This window comes from Eupeodes corollae, chromosome 3 (assembly GCF_945859685.1).
Source record: "Eupeodes corollae chromosome 3, idEupCoro1.1, whole genome shotgun sequence".
NCBI classification, from domain to species: Eukaryota; Metazoa; Arthropoda; class Insecta; order Diptera; family Syrphidae; genus Eupeodes; species Eupeodes corollae.
Window position 1 is genome coordinate 69,537,384 of NC_079149.1, and position 23,983 is coordinate 69,561,366.

The window sequence follows — 23,983 nt, forward strand, 5'->3', positions numbered from 1 at the left end:
GACTTGACTTGATAGTTAGGGAGATTTTTCTTGCCTAACTTTCCAGACAATTTTCCAATAAAGTTCCTTTAATTGGAAGGAATTTTTTTGACAGCTGGCCACGAATCACATACTAAAAACTTGTCTTACTTTCAAGTCCCTTATGTCGTCTGAACCTGTCCATTATGTTCAGTTTTTAGGCAACGAGAGGCTTAAGTCATCCGCATACATGAGGCACTTTGAATTTAAAGATAATAAGAAAAAAAGGACCGTTCAGCAGAACATTTTGGATTTATAAGACTTATTTTTATTTATTTATGGTATATTTCGAAATGTTAAGATTATATTTTAGGCGCATATTTCTTGTTTTTTAGAGCATGAGAATCCGGACCTTATTTATAAGTAATAAATCAAGAGTAACCCGATCAAATACTTTAAAGAAATCCTTATACACAACATCAAATTGATACCCTTTCTCAAGTACATTTAATACATCATTAGAAAGAACTGTAAGTTTTCTACAAGTAGATCTACCAGCAACAAAACCACGTTGGCATGAACAAAATGCTTGAAATGGAGTTAATTTTTCTTAAATTACTTTTTAACACTTGGAATTGTATTCATCTTACAAATAGGGTTAAAGTTAAAAACTTCCTCCCTATTGCCTGATTTATAAATTGTTTTAGTTTAAGAACGTTTGCAAGTGTTTGCAAACTTTTATCTAGGGAACGATTAGAAATTATTTCCAAAGGGATAGCAATGGCACTAAATCGGAACGCCCGTGAAGTTTTGTAGATGTAACTACACTACTACATCAGTATCTTGTTCCCCGAAAACAGCTTAAAAGAATTCAATTCCCTCTGAACGGCTGCAAAACGCGCTATATTAGTTTTTAAAATGTCGTTTTCAAAGTAAGTCTCAATTTAAAGTAAGGGAGAGAGCAGGTGTTAATTCTATTTAAGGGAGAAATGAGATGATGAAACAAAAAGTTAAGAAAAAATGTGGTTACGACCGTTAAACCGTTATAACTCATAACTTGCAATTATCTAATTCTAACGTACCTTCTGTACCTTCGTGCACATACATACCTATATGTATATTATGTGGATTACACAAGCTTTATAACGCAAGTAGAGCATCGAAAAGTAAAAAAGAAAACAATGATAAAAAGTGATAAAGTATAAATCGCTCATGCTAATCGAAGCGAAGCGAAAAAAAGAGCCGTTTTATAAATATACCAAGGAAAAAGAAATTTTCATTTTAATCCATGACATTACTGAAGGAAGAAGTGAATTTTGCTTTATTGACATGATTTTGAAAATGAACTGATCCATTAAATATTCTTTAAAGAAATAATTAAAATAATGGTCTGTTAATCACTTCGAATTTCTTAGTGGCAACACATTACACGCAATACATGTCTACTCCTAATTGAACTTAAGTTAGCTTTTTTGTATATAATGAACGGACACTCAAGGGGTTTTTAATGCCCCTAACATGTTTAAAACACAGTTCGAGCTTTCGGGAAGGATTAAAGAAGAGATACCGGTGCACATTGTCCTTAAAGTTGCGGTTAAAAAAAGAATCTCTATACCTGATAGTACAAACATCCGAATTTGAGCTCAAGGTCAAACTGATGATCATTCCTAGATGTGCAAGTATTACGGCTGAATTGTTTGAAGGGAAGGGGAATGCAACTGGCTAATTGGACAGAACATTGTTTCTAAAAATAACGGTACAACAACGAAAATCATGAAATATTATGGCGGTGTTCAGGTGATGTAATTGTTTCGGTTATAGTTCTATCGCCTATCATTTTCAAAGCTCTTTTTTGGATCCTACCGAAAAAACTTTTTTAGCTTGTATACAAAATGGAAATATTAAGTGAATGCGAAATTAAATTTCGAACTCTTCAAAAAAAAGTTCAGCATTAAGAACTTGGTGGTTTTAATACTACTTATTTCGATGAATTAATGTTCCAAGCCCATGTGTAATCATAATCACAGTATCAAAGGCATAATTCAGTTGTTGCTCATGAATCGTTTAGATTTTTTTGCCTTCTAAGGACTCGCGACTAATCATACTCCATTTTCAATCTCAAGAAATGAAAAGGCCACAAACTTATTACATTATTATTTCTAGATATTGATTCTAGATATGACAACGAATAGTATGTGAGTGAATTATACTTCGAAGAACTTTCAATCAATCACGCTCAGCATCAAATCACATTTGAACAGGCGGTTCCTGGCGTCACAAATGGTTATGATAACATTTTCTTTGAGAAACATATATTTGCTTTCCCTTAAACTAGTAATTTTATGTGTTTAAGTGGAAATATTGGGCTTAGTTGATTCGTTGTCAATATTTTTGATGCTTTGATAACTTGAAGCATACGCAACTAAAACAATAACCTGTTTAAAAAGGGTGTCGGTTATGGCTAAATAACTTCCCATTAAGTAGTATGCAACCTTAAAACCTTTTTGTCAAAAATAAAATAGAAAACAATGCACCAACAGTTGTCTCAGTCAATAAGTGGGACAAAATAAAGCAGTAAATAAAAATACTTCATTTACTTTTCATGAGTTTAGTGAGACACACAAATTGTTTCGCGGATGACAGTACCCTCAGCTTTTCATATTCGTTTTTAGATTTTCGCCCTTGTTCGTCGGATGTGGACTAGCAACGGCAGCGTATAATAAGCTCATTACATTCTGATCTTGACAGTATTGTTCAATGGTGAATCAAAAACCGTGTAGATTTTAACGCTTCGAAAACTCAATGCTGTCTACTGTCGCAAAAGCGTAACCCTCCCCCAATGCCACTATCCATGAGTGGTACTTGCATCGAGGAGACTGAACAGCTATCAGTCCTAGGTATGTGCATTACAAACCACTTGTTGTGGAGTGATCACATATTTGACATCGCCAAAAATGCTCCTACGATGCAAGAAGTTTTTTACCCCTTCTTATCTGGCTATAATTTATAAAGCCTATATTAGTTCAAAACTTGAGAACAATTCCCATATTTTGGCAGGTGCTCCTATTACCCACTTGATTATCTTGGACAGAATTCAAAAGAGAGCTCAAAAAATGATAGGTGACCGTTGTTTAACTGAAACGTTTGCATCTCTCGAGCACCATCGTAAGGTTTCATGTCTCTCATTATTTAATCGCTACTTCCATAAGCAATGCTCTAACAAAATAGCCAGTTGCATTCCTCCCCTCAAACAATTCAACCGTAATACTCGTTCTTTTAGGAATGCCCATCAGTTTACCCTTGAGCCCAATGTCGGTCATACTGTAAGGTACAGATAATCTTTTTTTAGCCGCACTACACGAATGTGGAATGCTTTACCAGACTCAATATTTCAAACTCATTACAATATGCAGGCATATTCAAAATATATTCATATTCAAAACCAATGCGCATCGATATCTCCTTTCAAATCCTATCCTCCCTTCCTAATTACTCGCACTGTGTATAATAATAATAAGGGTATTCATATCCCCTTGAGTGCGCGTACAATATTAGAAAGAAAGCATTGAAAATACTACACAATAAATATAACTAGTAACAAACCCATCATAATACGTTTTTGTTAAGTAGTGGATCATTTAATATCCATGGCATTTATAACTCTGAATAGAATGAGGATTCAAATGAAATTTGATAATTTTCATTTTCCATTTAAATACTATTTAAATTAGTAACGAATGCAGTTAATGATGCATGATGAGTAAGAGCATCTCATAAGACAGTGCACCGGTGTGTGAGACCTGACAAGAGGGCAAGGGTAGATAAACTTGCGGAAAATGCGGAACATACTAATCACTAAGGACATTGTCGGACAGCGTTACTGTCACTAACCATCCCGTGTTAGATTTGAACGGCTTCCTTTTAGTGACGATAAAAGATCAGCTACAAAGATGGAAGGAGCACTTTTGTGTGCTGCTAAATGATGACCACCCTGCAGAATTGAATCCACAATTGAACACATGCGTAGATCTTCTAGGGGTATTGACACTAGTCCCCCAACAAGTGCAGAGATAAATAATGGAAGGATGGAGTAAAGTTACCAAAGAAAGGAAACCTCAAAACTGTAATAACTGGTGCGGTATCATAGTTCTGTCCGTTTTTCCGAAGTTAATGGCAACTACTATTCTCGAGAGGATTAAGTCCAGGATAGAGTCTACTCTCAATAGGCACCTTGCAAATCATACTCACCGCTGTACCTAATGTTTTTAGATTTTGAGAAGGCGATTGATTGGATCGATCGCTTATCGCGCGAGAAATCCCTGAGAAAATTGTCGCTGTTATTAAAGAACCGTACAACAACGCAAGGTGTTTTGTGTTGCACAATGGACGACTTTCCCACTCCTTCGATGTGCGTCAAGTAATGAGACAAGGAGATGTCTTGTCACCAATTCTGTTTTTGCTGGCGATTGACGATGTGATGACTGCCACAGTGGGTACAAATGAAAGACACGGTATCCAATGGAGTCTGTTTGACAAGCTTAGCCACAAAGATTATGCTGACGACATATATCTCATGACAAACAACACGGCATCAGATGTGTCATTCGTTGCAATTGAATGGAGAGGTGGCTGGCCTAAGGATTAACACAAATAAGACCAAAGTAATGACCACGGGCCAAAGCACACAAATTATTCTAAGGCAGAGGACCATAGAGGAGGTCGAGCAGTTTAATTATCTGGGAAGATACGGTGGCAGCAAACCATATCTAACGTTGAGCTGTGGAATAGGACCGGATAGAAAAAATTGGACGTGGACATCATGCAACGGAAATGGCGTTGGATAGGCCATACACTGAGGAAACCTGACGACAATATAGCAAAACAATCCGCCCAATGAAATCCCCAGGGTAATAGACGCGTTGGAAGACCAAAGACAACTTGGAGGTCATCAGTTTTGAAGGAGGCTCGGTATCAAGGTATTCAATCGTGTCCACAGCTGAGGTCAGTTGCGGTCAATCGGGATAGGTGGAAGGATCTTGTTGCTGCCCTATGCTCAGGGGGAGTTAAAGCGCTGCTGTACTTGCAGCCGGACAATATATATATATATATATTTGTATATATATGTATATATATGTATATATGTACATACTCTTATGTTAAAACGAACATTTTTGTTCTGATCAGAAAATCATAATACGGTTTTTATCAGTTCACTTTCACAAAAAAGTTATTCCCGAAAATAAAGAAAAAAAAATATTTTAAGTAAATAGAAATGCACATTGTTCTATAAAGTCGTAGCCCATAATGGACTAATCTAAGTTAATTACACATAATTTGGAAGCTCTTTTAAGAATTCACTTATGTTTCTCGATTCGTTCTAAAACTCGAATGATAAAATATATTATCTCACCATGTATCACAGCTCAGCTCACTTTTACGGCTAGGTAACTTTTCATCTAATACGAGTAAATACTTCAAATATAATTTAGGCACTTGGTTTGGTTATTTTAGTACTTTACATATGTATGTATGATGTGCAAACTAAAATAAAGTCTTCACAAGGCTTATCAAAATGCCCAGTAGCATAATTTGTATTTTATAACTTTAATAAAGGACTTTATTTGACCTTGATAGGTCATTACATCGGAAGAATCCAACTTTTACGATCAGATTTTATCAATCAGGAGAACAAAAACAATAACACAATACAATACCTCATTAGACTACATATCTATGAAATTAACGCCAAAGAAATCAAATCGTAATATTTTACATATACATATCTATAAAATCAACGCCAAAGAAATTAAAACAAAATTAAAAAAAATTGTTTCAATGCCTGAAGGAAATCAATGTACATGTATAATGTAAGATACAGAGTCGTCAAATTTTGTTTATTTGTAAATGAAAAAGTTTTTGCTTAAGACTCCACTAACAGCCTTCATAACTATCTTTCCGTAATGTCAACTCAAAGAAACTCCTCTAATTTTTCGTTTTATGTTGAATTTAATAGCTACCAAAAAACCTACTCCTAATGTAAAGATATTTCTAAAACTAAATAATTTGATTTTAAATCACTTAAAATCCTCACTTTGTAATAATCATAGGGCTGATAAAAATGTTTGTGAAGATACACACGAGTGTATTTAAATAAAAAATCACTTGCAATCTTGAAAAAAATAGTATTACTCTTTTTTAAATTCTTGAAATTAGTTTGAAGAATGTGTTGTTCCTTTGCCTTAAAATGACAAAACTTTTTAAATCTAAAACGGATTTTATACTTGCATTCAATAATTCATTTATTATATGTTTAAGATTATTACTTTTGCACTGAAAAGGAATACAATACTAATAAACAAAAAAAGGAAAAAAGTTGCACATACGCCCTACGAAATTAACATTTTTGACGAAAAAACGTTTATAAATATTTTGTATTACAAAATATGTATGTATATTCAAGAATAAATCGTATAGCATGGTTTTTATTTGTCATGAAAAATTCGAAATTGTAAAATTGAAACTTATTTACGGAACAAAACTATAGCCGCAATCCGCCTTATACCAAAAGTAATAAGATAAATTATAAGTTTACATTATGTATGTATGTATGTATGTACGCACATACACTATGCACATAGTGTTTTTTGCTTCAAAGGATTCTTCTGACAACATGTTTCATCTTAATAAGCTGTTTCATACATAAATGACCAACAAAGAAAAAAAAAGTTTCCGTTTCCCAAATTGTATTCTATACTAAGAATCTCTTACATATTTTTATATTATTACGATGCATTACTACAGGGATCAGAATCGACAACAAAAGAGGAGAACTAAATTTATATTTATACAGCGCAAACAAAAATCGTTTACCAATATACGAAAGTAATATAGTGGCCCATCATGCTGACGTAATGGGAATAAAAAAAGAGAAATTATGATTGTTATATATTTTAAATAAGTCTATAAACATCACAACTGGTCACCATGCGAATATTGTAAAGTTTAAAATAAAAGTAACATATCCAACAGGGTTATAATAAAAATGCAAGACGCCTATTATTTGCTTCAACTTTTGATAGTAGCAATTTTAGTTAACATATAAAATATATAGAATTGTTCTGAAGGCACAACTCATAAAAAAATTAATAATTTAAACATCAGTGTATTATTATAAATGCAATAAATCAATGCAACGAGTAGTGTTAATAGAGTGTTTTTTCGTCTATTTAAACATTATCGCTTATTAGAATTTACATATTCGTTCCTATTTTAATGATTTATTGCATAATTTAAATAGATTACGTTGCTTGTTTTTATTTCAAAACAAAAGACTAAATTGATACGTTGCTAGTTTTTTTTATTTAAAAACCCTAATAAATAAAAAGCACATTCAACAACAAAAGAAAGAGTCGATATTCAAAAGATTTCCCAAATGTCACTACATACAAGAAAATAAAAACAAAAAGCTACACGGTTTAACAGCTTAATACTCAGGTGTAGCATAGACAAATTTTATCATCTTTTATCATCAAATTATTGGCATCTTTTTTCATCAAAATCGCAGTAAAATCTGTTAAGTCGTTCTCTAGATATCGTTTCGTATTCTGTTAAATGGTTCTATAGGTACCATCCCATTTTATAGCATATACTCGTAACATGACAACTCGTCTCGTATTTAAAATTTCAAAAAAGAAGGGAGCATGTAGCTTGAATCGATTTCAATTTAAGGCGATTTTGCATTAAAGTGCGTGGGGAAAGCAAGACGCCTATCAGCTTAACTGCTTTTTTTGTATTATGATTCGAAATTATCGAGTGACAAAATAACAAACAAAATTTATTATTTACCACACACAACGAGAATGTGACAGCTATAAATATTATATGCAAACACTTTGTAATATTTCAGCTTTTATTTTTAATGTCATCATAAATTGACACTTATTTTAACACACGAGACACATACATATACACATAGAACAAATACGCTTATAAACATGGACAATAATACGCGATAAATAAACAACAGATTTACAGAAGAATACGTTGATTGAGAATGAGCAAAACTTTATTTATATAGGAGAGTAACTATATGTACTTATTTAATATTATTTTTCACATTTAAACATTTAAAAAAATGTTCACATTTAAAAAAATATTATAAGCACACGAAGTCGATAGCAATTTTAAGAAAAATTATTCGAAGCAACAGGCTGATAATAGCAATTTTAGCGAAAGCGGAAATTGAAAAAAATATGTGTAATTGAAAAAAGTGGAAGATGAACAAAAATTATAGTTTGCTTTCAGAGTCTCGCGACACGTCCTTTTTTGTATTTTTCTACTTAACGTTCGCAAGACAACTAATCGTGAAAGTATTGAAATAAAGTTGATATAGGTCCTACTTTTGACAGAAAATACAAATGATGTACACAGAAATGAGAAAAATAGTACTATAGAGCACACAAGGATGATTATTCTAGTAGGGTGGGAAAAGGAAGGAATTTAGGCAATTTTTTCTCATGAAATCTTTCAAATGACATTTCTCTACAATAATTTTGTGTTGAGGCTTGAGGGTGGTAAAAAGTTGTCTTTTCTACTTGTTTCAATCTATACATCCTGATAAGATACACACACAAACTTTGATTGAAAAAATATTGGCGCCGTCTGAAACTTTGCTATTGAAAAGCAAAACGTAAAAACACGCCCAGCAATGGACTTGGATATTGTAAATTCCTAAAAAAAAAGAGAATGAGCCAGTCATTTTTAAATAAAAGCAGAGAGAAAGTTGTACATCAGCTGTTTTTGATAAGAGTTTGTATTTATTATAGGTATGTATATGAAAGTTCATTTTAAGTTGAAAGCTTTTCACCATAGTTCAGGGGAAATTTCGTTCGCATGTTTTTTTGCTTTTATGACTGTTTGTAGTAGATTTCAATAAAAATTAATACAAACATTTCAAATTTTAAAAAATCGTTATAAACGTTGTAAGAAATGAAAACCAACGAATCGAAATTGAATTTGAAATTCGACAATTCGACGGAATGATTTTGTAAATTTGGAAGTTACCCTATGTTGAGCATATAGTAAAGGGGTTTATTGACGCCAACTACAACACTTATTTATATGATTGAAAAAAGGAAAACCTTTTGAAAAATTTTAAATGAAATGCGGAATGAATTTTGGTGTGGGCGAAGAATACTACAAAAAATATATACGTATACCAGAAAATTTCGCCATCACCGCCTCTTCCGAAATACAATTGCATTTTTGAGATGTTGCATTCAATCATCAAAATTTATCAATATTTTAAAGATCTTTTTCAGACTTTTCATTTTTGATGCTTTTACTATTCAGAACACACTTCTAGATTATTACCTTTATTTTATAATCAGATCTATTTACTTTTTATTTGAATTAAGAACGAGATCAAATAAATACAACTTTCAGACTTTTTTTCTTTTACGAGTAATAATAATGTTATTAAAATATTAACACTCACCGATCAAATATTCTCGCTTCCTTAAGAACATTTCCTAAATTGATGTACGCATCCAAAAAGTTTGGATCCAAAGTGACTGCCTTTTCAAAATGATGTATGGCCAACCAAATTTCTCCTTGTGCATTGAAAACACAACCAAGATTACTCCATGCGACAGCAAATCCAGGACAAGTTTCAATTGCTTTCAAGTAGCATGCCTATTTTTGTTTTATTTTACATGAACATTTCAGTTTGATTTGTTCAGAAAAATATTATTATTTTTTTTTAAACAAAAGAAAATAAAACGAAACAAATTTTGGATTAGGAAAAATAGAAATTAAAGTTTTTAATAATTTTCTTAAAGGCATTCATTAAGTTGTTAAGATAAAACAGAATTCATTTTTTTTGTGCGGAGAATATGATGAAAAAATTACAGATTTTTTATTTTAATTTTTAGTTTTGTCTGCGAAGCAAATATTATTTTAAAGCCAAATTATAAAAATATGTTGCAATTTTTCCATCTAAATGTTCTCCATAGAATCCTTGTTTTATTTATATACTTTTTGGGAGCAAATATATTATGTATAGTTGAAAGAAGATATCTCCAAATTTTAAGGACTTCCCAAAAAATGTAAACATAGTGATTTTTTCTTTGCTATGTTTCTCAACAAAATTTTGTTCGATAAGTTAGTTGTTTGCTTTTCAGTGGGTTGTACGCAACATGTAATAAAATTTACGCAAAAAAAGCTACGCATCAAAATTATTTGTATGCTCATACCAAATAATTAAAAACCTTAAATTTAAATTACGCAAATAGGAAATCGCTTGCAAATTACTACGCCAGAACTACGCTTTACGCTTCATGCATTCACATCTTGTTTAAAAATCATGTGTTTCAATTTTAACAGTTTTTGAACTAATACAAGTTACAATTACAAAAGTTTAATTTTTATTTAGTTAACGAAAGTATGTCATTTGGAATTAACAAATCGTGTATCGATTACAGTCTTATTACATTTTTATGTTCACTGTGTTAATTGACTTATTTATGTACTTAAGTTCATCATTAGTTTAAAAGTAAGTGTAATCGGAGCATCAACTCTCAAGGCAAAGTTTTAAGTATTAGAACCAATACGGATCGTAGAAATTTTAATCCACATTATCATTAAAAAGACAGATTTCACTTGAGTTTCAATAATATCATCGATGACGGCAATTAAAATAAAAGCATTAATTGATATTCAAATCCTTTTTTCGTAAATTATATTCCTAAACAACTTCCGAAAACATAAAACAATATATGCTTACAAATACAAAAAAAAATTAAAGAAAACACGTGAAACAAAGATGTGAATGATTATTTAATTAATTATGCAAACAAAGTATACAAGAGCAGGTAATCAAATAATTACAAACGTTTATCAAATGTTTCAAAACTTAATTATAATAAAATAACTAAAATATTTGAAATTTTGTAATTATTTCATAAACGTTTGTAACCACGCAATCATAATGTCGAAACGCCGCCGATATAAACAAATAAAAAGGTGCACGCTTACGAGGTGGGATGATTCTATTGTGAGCAACGTTGAGAGAAGATCAGAGAGAGAAAAAAAGGAAGAGAGGAGCAAGTCTTCATCTGTAAAAACTGAGATCCTCGACAAATTATTTCTCTGATATTGATTTTTTTTTAAGTTTTAATAAATAAAATGCATTTTTATCATATTTTTGTTTTGTTTAAATGTAATGATTAGAAATTGGATTTTTAATGGATAGGAATAGTTTAATTATTGTTTATTTTTGGGTTAGGGTAATGGAATTAGGTTTCTTGTAACTTTGTTTCTTTTTTTTTTGTAATTTAGTTTTGTTTGTATCTTGTCGTCATCATGAAGCACTGTACTTTACCTGTTTGTTGAATCAATCAGGCTTTTGTATTTCAAACACTGTATACCACACTGTATTGATCGAGCCAGGAAGAATGTGAAGGACCCGTTATTGTAGAAGAAGTTTTTCTATTCTATTTTTTAACAGTATTCCGTGAAATAGTTTTTTTTTAAATTTTCTCTTCCAGTTGAAAAATAAAAAAAAAATCTGAACAATTCGAAGCAAATATTTTAAATGTACAAGTTTAATTAACATTTAATGGTTAAGGAGTTTTTTTTTATTTTACACAAGGAAGAGAATATATGTCTATACACAACAGTTCCCTTTTGAGTTTATTTTTTAACATCATTGCTATTTGAACACTGAATTTGGTGTGTGAATTATTTTTTATATGACGGAATCGAGAGTTACACTGAAATCGATTAGGTGAAAAATAAAAAAAAATGTAAATTAGAAATGAACTTCTTGATAAAATGGCAGTTTTTTTTGCAATATATGGTTTATTGTTTATAATTTTCATTTTTCGTGTATGTGTTTCTCTCTATAATGTTAAAACAACATGCATTCAAAAATCTACAGCATAAGCATTAAATGATGAAAAAGCATTGGAAACAATAACTTAATAGAATAATTTACAGAAATAACTTGGGGAGACAAAATTATTTTAACATGTTCATGATGGAACATTGTTGAATATTCATTCAATTATACATAGATATTTGAAGCAACAAAAAATATATGTTTTTAAGTCGATTGTAAATACGTATATTGACGAATCACATCGGCAAATGGATGTTTGATTTTATATCTTATATTTGTACGATATCTGTTGTGTCTTGGAACTCTGGATTGAATGAAAAGCGGATTCCTTTAACTCAATTATGAAACGTCTTTATTATAATATAAATGAAAATCGAATAATATTTTATTTTGATAACAGGAAAATATTAAATCAATTGATAACTTGATTAAGTTGATATTTAAAGTAATAACTCAGTACAGTTGCTCATATATATGAATATTTATATACAACAATCTCCCACACTATTTTATTCATAATCTTGAAGATATCCTGGCCGCCGTCGGTTTCTATTCGTTCTTCGATTTGGAACAGGAATGTTGCTTGGTTCTATGTCTGTGTGTATTCGATTTTCAGGAATGTTCATTGTCTCTATTCCTGATTGTCTTCGAACTTTAAAACTTCCTGGAATTACTGGAACTTGCTCAAATTGAATTTGTATTTCATTTATACTTGGATCACTTCTTTTCGGTTGATCTTCTTGAATAGTATTTTCCTTTTCGGGTAAAACCACTTCTGATTTGTATAATTGGTTTATATGGCGTTTTAATACATATCCATTGTCGAGCTCGATTTCATAATGCAGTTGACCAAACTTTTTCTTAACAACTCCAAATTTCCAAGCTGGCTTTCCGTTTGAGTAAAATCTTGACTGAACTCTTTCTCCCACACTTAAATTTCGAATTGAGTTGACTTTTTCGTTGGAAGATTTTTCATATTTAACAGGACGTAGGCAATCTAATTTGATTCTCATCTCTCTTCCAAGATATTGTTGTGCTGGACTTTTACCATTTGATAAAGGTGTTGCTCTATAACGATATAATATTTCACGTACTTTATTATGTATTGAGCCTTCTTCTTCTGACATCGCGTTTAATTTTGATTTTAATGTTTTAATATATCGTTCGGCTAGCCCGTTTGTAGCTGGATGTCCTGGCGCTATAAATTTTTGCATTATACCATTTTCCTTACAGTATGCTTTGAATTCATTGCTTTGAAAAATCGAAGCGTTATCTGATACAATAACTTTTGGTAGACCATGTGTTGCTAAAATGTCTTGAAGAAATTTGATAGTTACCTCTGATGTAGGAGCTGAATTTGTAACTTTGATTTCTGGCCACTTTGATTTTGCATCGATTAGAACGAAGAAATTATAACCTTGCAATGGACCAGCGTAATCAATATGTACTCTCTCGAAATTAGCATTTGGTTCATCCCAAATGTGATCTGAGGAGGACTATTCTTACAAAGAGCACATTTTTCACAAGACCTGACGAGTTTTTCTATGCTTGAGTCTATTCCATTCCAATAGCAATATTTACGAGCCAGTTGTTTCATTTTCACAATTCCGATATGAGTACGATGCAATTCTTTAAGGACTTCGTCTTGAAGAGTGTTTGGAATAACGACGCGATTTCCTTTAAAAATAACACCATCTTGTAAAGAATAATCTGGGTTTTCTATTTGGTCTTTAAGTAAATCCTGTTTAAGTTTCGACAATTTTGAATCTTTTTCTGTTTCCTTCGCTATAGATGTTGCTGTTAACGACACGGTTGATATTTGATTGATAATTTGGTCTTGAAGGTCTTTGATTTCGTCGTCTAGGAAAAATTAAAATTTTTGAAATGAATCGGTTGAAAGGTTTCGCGACAAGCAATCTACATGAAGATGTTCCTCTGCTTTTTTATGTTGAATTTTGTAGTTAAATCCTTGAAGGAACGAAGCATACCTTAGAAGTCTAGAAGATGTCATTGCTGGGATTTTTGAATGTTGATGAAAAATTATGGTTAATGGTTTATTATCTGTGATCAAAATAAATTCTTTTCCATATAGATACATGTACAATTTATCAATGGCAAAAACAATAGCTAGTGCTTCGCGGTCGAGTTGGCTATAATTTTGTTCTGACAGTGTTAGTGATCGAGATATAAATGCAATTGGTCGTTCTACACCCTCATCAATCTGTGACAAAACAGCTGCTATTCCAACAGGACTCGCATCACATGCTAAAGTAGTCTGTAACTGTGGATCATAAGGAGTTAATACACGATTGCTCATAATTTCCTCTTTGAGTTTAATAAATGCTAATTCGCACGATTTTGACCACTTAAATTTATAATTTTTTTGAAGTAATTGTCGCAAAGGAAAAGTTATTGTCGAAAGATCAGGAATGAATTTTGAATAGTAAGTAATCATACCCAAAAATGCACGTACTTCATCTGAATTCTTGGGCCGTGACATATCTTTAATAGCTTGAACTTTATCTGGTGACTTTAGAATTTCATTTTTACGTATAACATAGCCTAAATATCGAATTTCTGTTTTGAAAAATTCACATTTATTTTTGTTTACATGTAAATCGTACTTTTGTAATTTTTCGAAACAATTAATTAATCGTTCTTTGCATTCAGTAACTGTTGCACCATGAATAATAATATCATCAAAATAAGATAACGTACCTTCTAATCCTTGAAGTATTTGGTCTAGTATTCTATTGAATTCACTAGGAGCTGTTTTAATGCCAAAAGATAAACGGTTCATTCGATACGTGCCTCTGTGTGTTGATATAGTTTGTACTTGCTTGCTTTCTTCATCGACTAAAACGTGTAAATATGCCTTGTATAAATCCAAACGACAAAAATATTTTGAATTTCGTAACTGATTCAAAAGTTCATTGATTCGTTTAATCGGATAATGAGCTGTTTCGAGCTGAGGGTTTACACCAACTTTGTAATCCACACATAGTCGCACCTTACCATCGGGTTTTGGAATTATCACCAACGGTGAACCCCAATCGCTTGTATTTACTTTTGAAATTATTCCGTCATTTTCGAGTTCATCTAGTTCTTTTTCAACTTTCTCACGCAGTGCAAATGGGACTTCTCGTTCTCTTACGTAAATGGGTTTGGTTTTCTCTTTGAGTTTAAGTGAACAAACAACATTTGGAATGCATCCCACTCTTTGTTCAAAAATAGTGGAATATTTGTTCATTAGCTCTGTTACTGAATCGATAGTGCAAATTTCGTTTTTGACAGTACGTGTAGGTTGATCGATCGTTTGTAAATTTATGTTAAGATGTCGTATCCATACTCTGCCTATAAGCGGTGCGTATTTTGAAGGAACTATATACATTTCCTCGTTCGATACTGTATCTTGATATTGGACCTGTACTTCAACCTTTCCTATTGGAGCAAATATCTCACCAGTATAGGATCGAAAACCAATATCTGACTTTTTTACGGGAACATTTAAATTCAATTTGTTGAAATCTTTCTCTGGAAGTAACGTGAAGCCTGCCCCAGAGTCCACTTCGAATTCTTGACGTTTCCCATTTATTGAAACATTTATGTAAAATTTGCGACCATCTATTGAAAATATTTCAGATTTTCCATAAACATCAATTATTTTATTTAAATGATGTATGTTATCTGAATAATCGTACTCTGCGTTATTTGTTGCATTTGTAATAGCGTTTGTGTTCTGGTTTGATTTATTTAATAAGAATTTCAAACAAACTCGCTTCACATGACCATGTTTCTTGCAGAATTCACAACTTAGTTGATTTCGATTAGATTTACAATCATTTGCCAGGTGATTATTTCTACCACATCGTAGACACAGTCCTTCGATTCCCAAACTTTTGTAATCTATAAAAGATTTCGATTTTTTCGTTTTTGAATATTCTTGAGATCGAGGTTTTGGGCCATGGTTGTGAATTTTATTTTGAGATTGAAAATTTGAATTTGATATTTTATTTATTTCTATGTTCGAAGAGTTGTTCGTAATTGAAATGAGTTTGCAATTAATTTTTGATGCTTCGAGTTTAATCGCCTGTTCAACAATTTTGTCGAATTCCAAGTTTTCTTCCTGAAGTAGTTTTTCTCTTATGTTGTTGTCCCTAAGCCCTCGAATAAATTGAGCTCGTAGAAAAATGTTGGCTATGGACAAACCACATGTGCAGTTGAAGTTGCTGTATAGTACCCTTTGTCGAAGTTTTGCTAAGTAATCATTTATGGAATCCTTTTCATTTTGATATTCCGATAAAAAATAATGTTGTTCTACCAATGAATTTTTTTTTCGGACAAAAATGCTTCTCTAATTTTTCAATCAATTCATCATATTTCAATTCGTTAATATTTTTGGGAGCTGAGAGTGACGTCAGTAACGAATAATTCGAAGAACCAATAAATTGAAGCAATAATTTAGCGCACATCTCTTTATCTTCGAATATCTTTTTTATCTGAAAATGATTTTCTAAACGTTCTTTATAATTATTGAATTGTTCAACCTTGGGGTTGAATGGGTCGAAATTTGAAATTATGCTTATATTTGCCGTTCGATGTTCCTGTTGATTTTGCAAGGCCGTCGTCATATTCGACATAGCTTGAATCAAGGAAGTGAGTTGCTCGGAATTCATTTTTATGTTCGATGATCTTCTGTTTTTGAAAATAAGTGTTCACCTCGTCGCCAATACTGTTGTGTCTTGGAACTCTGGATTGAATGAAAAGCGGATTCCTTTAACTCAATTATGAAACGTCTTTATTATAATATAAATGAAAATCGAATAATATTTTATTTTGATAACAGGAAAATATTAAATCAATTGATAACTTGATTAAGTTGATATTTAAAGTAATAACTCAGTACAGTTGCTCATATATATGAATATTTATATACAACAGATATCTTCATATCTTTTTGCTGTTATTTTTGAATTTAGTTAATATTTCTTTAAATTGTAGCTCAATGGTGGCCAGCCCCAAGAGAGAACTTTCATAAGAGGCCGATTTGATCAAAGCTGAATTATAGATTTAATGCTATAAAAAATTTAAAAAAGGAGCTAAGGTTGTCTTAACGACACAGACAGGTGGCACCTGAAAGGCTGCATTACTATCATAGCATTTAATGATATTAATTTTCTCTATAATGAGCTTGGAATCAAGACATTAACAGAACTACTGTCGACACATCTTATTAACAGTGTGATAATTTGCTTATTGAATCATTAAAAAATAAGCTTCGTATATTCATACATTTTAATCTACGTTAATTTTTAATGCACTAAAGTTCTCATGCATTCCTTTAAATTCATTTAAAATTGAATGAATGATATTTTTATGAGATTTATTCAAAAATATCAATTACGTTTTTTCGTACTTTCTGGGTAAGTTATAGAACTTAAGCAGATTACGGTTAAAAACTGTTATTTTTTTGATATTCTTTAATAAATTCCGCTACTTGGAGTTTTTTAATATAAAAAAAAATCGCATAACCTAACGTCAGAGGCCATATTTTCTACGCTTAAACTTGCTTGATTATTTGAAATCGATATATTAAAGAAAAAAAAATATAAAACTACGCAAAATTTACGCCAAGGGTGAACAGCAACATGAATCCCACATTAATGCAGTTTGCATATTCTTCAACTGCAACCTCCATTTTCTTCTTTGGTGTATCTAAATACTATTTAAACAAAATTATTGTAACTTTAAATGGGCGCAGCATTCGAACAAAAACCTATTCGATAAAAACAGAAACCATGAACAAATAATGAAAATATTGAAATTTTTCAATTAAGTCGAGAGAAGAGGAATCTTACTGAAAAGGAAACATATTTTGTGTATGAGTTTGTTTATATAAAATGTAATTTTCTTAAGATAAAAACAAAGCATAAAATGTTTAGTTTTGGTAAAAAAAATAATAAATTGGTAAATAATATAAAACAGCAGTTGTTTTTAAATGAATTTAAAGTTTTTTTTTTTTTTAATTATTTATCAGCTCAAGTTAAGCGATGAGAAATTTAATGCTTTTTAAGGGAAATTCACTTGTTCCACAATGCTTTTCCATTAAATAAATAAATTGTTAAATAAAATACGCCAAAGCTTTACAACATTCACTCTGAAAAACAAATTAATATTTTGCGCGAATATGTGTGTTACAATAAATATTTTTTCATAAAAGTTAAAAAAGATTATTTATGTTCTTTTTTTTGAATAATTGAATAATACCTTTGCCTCTTCTAGTCTACCAAGTGCTTTTAATAAATTTCCTAAGTCACTGCGAACACAATACAAATCCTGAAAGAAAATTTAAAAATAAGATTAGATGATTTATTATAATTTACATAAGTACACAAATGCAAAGGTTGAGATATATTTTCTTCTTATTTGTTTGGCATAACATGATATAATATAACGCTGTGAACAAATAAATTGCAACTGATCCCATTGTTCTTTGTTTTAATCAATAAAATATATATATATCACTAAAGAGAATATAAAAAACATTTATCTTACAACGATTTTTGTTTACTTCTCTAAAATGAAGGCATTGTTTTTTGTTGTTTCATTCGACCGTTGTAACTGTTCTTGTTATTTTGGCCATAGCTGTATGGGATAGTGTTTATATTCTAATTTTTGAACTCAAACGAAAAAGAACTTTTTTTAAATGAATCCATAGCTCTGGACGTTTCAATGGGTTAAGCTAATAAATTGATTTGGATAGAACCAAAACCTCTATGTTTTGTTAAGAACTTCTTTTTTTTTGTAAAAAGAAACATGCTTTGCATAGATTTCTGGTTATTTTGAACTTTCAAGCCTTGTATTGATTTTCAAAAAGTACGACTATAAGGCAAACATTTTACCAACAATATTAGAACTTTCGTTCATATTTAAGTGCAAGCAAGGGATGAGTTTCAATTAACGTCATCATCAGTGAGACTAATTTTCTCATATCTTACTTCTAGACACCAAGCAGTAGTTGCTAACAACCAAACTTCAAATTTTCTTCCGCTAACACGAGGTGTTCCCCAAGGGTCTATTTTGGGCCCATTACTTTTTACCATGTATGTTAATGAGCTCCCGTCTCTAAGCTTTAACTCATCCATACATATGTATGCCGATGATGTACAGCTTACTTACAGTTGTCTACTGGGGTTGGTTAAAAATGGTATTTGGGAGATAAACGAAGATCTTAATAAGATATTGCTCTGGTCGCGATCAAACGGACTTTGTTTAAATCCTACTAAGTCAAAATGCTTAGTCATTTCAAAAGACCCTACAGACACATCTTGCTTTTCTCCAATATTACTCAATGATAACCCTATTCAGTTTGTTGACTCAGCCAAGAATCTTGGAGTAGTATTCAATACGACACTCACTTGGACAAGTCATATACAACTTATCATAGGTAGAGTTTACGGAGGCTTACGTATGTTATGGACCACCCAACGAATCACTCCAATAAAAACAAGAATGACAATTGCTAAGTCGCTGCTTATCCGCTTTTATTATTTGGGCGTGAACTATTTAGTAATTGCGATTCCAAGCACAAAAGGAAACTTAATGTTGTCTATAATAGTGTGACAAGATATATTTTTGGGCTACGGAAATATGTTCATATAACCTCAAATGCAAAATCAATATATGGGTTTTCTCTTGATAATCTATTCTCGTTTCGGACCTTAATAATGCTCCACAATATCATGCAAACACGTCAACCCCCGTTCCTTTACAACAGAATCCTTTTTCCACGCTCTAATCGAAGCAGCGTTCTGATACCAATACGCTACTCCTATCTTGTTTCAAACCGTCAATTTTTCGTTCACGCAGTCGGTTGTGGAATTCCCTACCTCAAACTATTAGGATGATAGGCTGCACTTCTCGGTTTAGAATAAGACTTAGACAGTATTTTGAGGCATTGCGATGATTTTAACTTTTGTTTTTTGTTTTTTTTTTTTTTACTTTAAAAGTGTTTTATAAGGTATTATAATAAAGTCCATGGATCATATCTTTTTCATTAATTAAATGGTATAAAGTAGTTTTGTTTATATAAAATTTCTTTTCAAGCCATCTTGTTTAAAATCTAGTATTCATTCATTTCATGTAAACCAATTTTAAAACTGAAGCTTGAACTACCTTAAAAGATATTGTATCTTACTGTGCAAGACTAAATAATATGTAATAACTATAGTGTTGATTACTTTTCAGTACTCAATTAAGGCAAGGGTGTTCAATGGTATCATTATAATAACTAATTTTACATCATTTTGATGAATAAAAATTAATACTCTATACATTTAACAATGGTTTGTAAATCTTTGGAAATTATTAATTATTTTTCAAAGTATTTACATATATAAACATTAAACACACTTTGCATTTGCATTTTCATTGTAACGAACAGATATGAATGTTACTTACTGGATTGTATTGTAACGCTGTTACATATGCTTGAACGGCAGATTCCATGTCTCGTGCAGCAACTAGAGCTGCTGCCAAATTAATATAACCATCAATGAAATCAGGCTTCAATCGTACAGCACGGCGATAATTATCAAGAGCTTCTTGAAGTTGTCCACGTTCTTTGTAGACGTTGCCGAGATTACTAAAAAAAAAAAGTAAATAATTATTTTAAAATGCATATAGGTTTAAGATATGTATACAAATTAAGACTTAACCTGTAAGCTTCAGCTAAAAGTGGATTCTGTTTAATTGCCAAGGTTGAAAATTGAGCTGATTTATCTAATCGTCGGCATTGAAAATGTATTGATGAAAGTAGTAACAGAACTCCTGTATTGGTACTGTCTTGTCTCCAAAGTTGCATACAATGCTTCTCTGCATTCTCATAATCCACTGCCTGATATTCTCGGTGGGCGAGTTCTAGTAGACCTAATGAAGATTTTGTTTAAGTTTATGTATTTTTTGAACGATTTTTAACAAAATTTGATTATTTTTCTTTATACTTTAAGTTTATTGTGTGAAAAAGTTATGTCAGCTTTTGTCTCTGAAATCGCGATAGAAAACTAAAATTGTTACCCAAACAAATAGTTAATAATTAAGTACTTAATTGTCACTTGATTACTGTCTAACTAATTTATAGTATTGTTTAATTTGTAATAGAATATACCTAATCGTATACAAATAACAGAAGGATTATTAATTTAAACGACGGTTTTTTAACTTTCAACACATCTACGCCCACTGGAACTTAGTAGTAAACGAGCTACTAACAATTTTGAGAGGGAACGGTACAGAGTGATTGCCTATGCAAACGATGTTGCCATAGCAGTATCTAGGAAGCATCCTAACACACTGGAGGAATTAAAACAAAGTACTTTAAGCTAGCTAACTAATTGGGCAGATCGGTTTGGACATGGTATTTATATCTAACCTTATTAACGGTATACTGCTTAGATTTTCATACTAAGCAAAAGACTAGGGTTTTATTTTGGATAGTAAATTAATATTAACAGATTCATTAAAGCCACTGTTGCCATATTATCATCAAAAAGAAAATTGGTTGTGAATGGGGTCTCGAACCCTTATTGAGCACAGGCTTTGTATCCCGGTCTTCAGACCGATCCTTACATATATGCACCTACATTAAGAGTATGGTGGACTGCGCTGGATACATCAAAAACCCACGATAAGCTCAGCAAAAGTCCAACGAACAGCCTTCTATGTATGGGTTATATATTTCACTCAACCGATCGGCTGCTATTGTTGTTAAGAAAATAATCGGCCGCAAATACAGCCCTTCAGTTTTAAATCTCCTCACAGTGGATAAATGATAACATTGCACTATACTGAACGTATTCAGATCTCTATACGTCGATTACAACAGCCCAATCCATAAGTCAACATTAACTTCCAAGTCTTCATCGCATCCTAACTAAAAGAATGAGTAATTTTTTGTAGACGAAGCGATTCTGCAGATGGGTCCACAAACTATGACGGAGAGATGAAATTGTATATTCCGACAGACTTAATTAATGTCTCTCATATTAATTAGTCGATCTTTTTTGAAGAGTTTAATACTCACTCTTATAGAATGTGGGCTAACACCAAACTAATTTGGCCAACTTAACGTTAAACAAATCTCATCTCCCTTGGTAGATTATATCCTAACTGGATACTGGAAGGCATGCTTTTCGACTTGGATTTCATGCACCCGCCATAACCTAACAAAATCGTGTGGTGTATTGCATCTCTTTCAATACCACCACTTTTTGACACCTGTTACTTAATGTATGCTCAATTTGGTTTGCCATTCCATAATGATTAGACTTAATCCTGAGCAACGTTTCCAAATTTATTACAAAAATAATGAGTCGGTTCATGTAGCGCATTAATTCAATCAATTTATTGAAGTAAACTTTTGGTGAGTGCTTTATCCCGCGTCGTGGGCCTTACAAAGTCGCTTGTATACGCAGATGCGTTCGAGATGATTGACGCGTTGGAAGAGAATATTCGACGTGTTACGTAATTGTTGCAAAAAGTGTTGAAAATTTCATGTTTTCACTATTATCCATATACAGTTCGACGAAAACAACTGTTTTTTATTTATAAAGCAAGCCTTAATAAATGTTACATGAAATTATTTTTACTATTTATTGCTCTTCAAGCAATATTTGTACAAATCCCCATACGTATAAAATGCACTTATCAGTGTACTTTAATCAAAAATTTAATATCGGATTCAACGATATGTTTTAACTTCCTTAACAATCAGAACTATAATAACATTATATTTTTGTGTTTATTTACTATAACATTGTGCTAGATGAATATTGCAATTTCTGATTGATATTGAACTTTTAAGAATCATTACCATCGACTTTTTCTTGATTGATATTTGGTAATCTAATACTAGTCGATTAGATCAAATCTATTCCGTGATTCAATGGTATAGATTGAAAGGAATTTAATTTAAGAAACAACCTGAAAACCGCAGAAAAAAAGAGACGTAAGCGTGTTTGTTAGCCTTAGGTAGGTAATTTAATTTCTGCAATCGGTAGATTTTAAATTTTGCTTTAAATTAAAAGCAAGGTTTCCGTTTCAAAAAAACATACAAAGCTTTAAAAACTTAACAGCTACACTGCTTTAAGTTTCAGTTGCGTTTTCGTTGTTTTTGAGCCCAACATTTACATTGGCCATTTAATACAAGCTCTAATAGAATTACCTATAATGATCAAACCATTAGCATTATTTTCAATAAGCGATTTGCTGAAATGTTACTCCTATTAAAACATCTTCATTAGTATGATATGCTTGAATGAAACATTGTCGCTTAATTGCAAATACAAAAATGTTCAATATATGCTTTCTTTCCTTCTTTATATTTTTGAAATAGAATTATCTCTTTTTTTTTTCTTGAACTAATAAAAAAACGCAGATTTTGTTTGAGGACAAAAATTCCTGAATTGACTTTTGCTGGAAATATTTTTCTGGTATCAGAAAAATACGTCCTTTTTTGTTTAAGAGAGAAAACGTATAGGCCCCACCGACGGATGTCACTCCATTCTTAATACATTTATTCTAATAATTTCAATTTTGTCTGCATTTTTGGAAAAAAAATGTTTCTAAATGTCGGAAGACAGTATTCGAATTTATTCTAGTTTGTGAAATACATAGCAATTCTAACGACTAAGAGAGTTTGTATTATTGCAAAATACATTAAGTATTAATAAAAATACACTTTAGTTCACCATTGAATGTATGTCTTTTGGTTAATCAGTTCTTTGCTGAAAAATAGAAGTACATATTCAAATTTGTTTAAATTAATGTGAAAGACATGGAATCATCATGTTATTAAATATACTTACGCGGTTCGAAGTATCGTTTTGACAAAACTGAAAGTAGTGCAAAACAGAATTATATAAATTTTACTAATTGCATAACATAATTATTTTATAAAAAATCTAAACAATATAAGTTTAATATTGAACATTTATTTATAACAGCAATAGAAATATAATAGAAGTAAATTTGTAAAAATCAAAACTTACGAAGACTTTCGGCGAATTTTAACCTGCAAGATCTTTAAAAAAAAAGAGAATCTAAGAGCTCATAGATTGAAATGTTGTC

At 31.4% G+C, this 23,983-nt stretch overlaps 1 protein-coding gene across 2 annotated transcripts in view; it reads right to left on the reverse strand.

The window, feature by feature from the left end:
• LOC129950031 (UDP-N-acetylglucosamine--peptide N-acetylglucosaminyltransferase 110 kDa subunit) overlaps positions 1-23,983 on the reverse strand; it is a 92,027-nt gene that overhangs the window by 62,588 nt on the left and 5,456 nt on the right. For both annotated transcript variants that reach the window (XM_056061796.1, XM_056061797.1), the window contains exons 2-6: positions 23,722-23,748; positions 20,575-20,785; positions 20,318-20,501; positions 18,125-18,193; positions 9,455-9,651 (exon numbers count right to left, since the gene is read on the reverse strand). In XM_056061796.1, the coding sequence (XP_055917771.1) occupies positions 9,455-9,651; positions 18,125-18,193; positions 20,318-20,501; positions 20,575-20,785; positions 23,722-23,748 (688 nt within the window). The remainder of the gene's footprint in view (positions 1-9,454; positions 9,652-18,124; positions 18,194-20,317; positions 20,502-20,574; positions 20,786-23,721; positions 23,749-23,983) is intronic.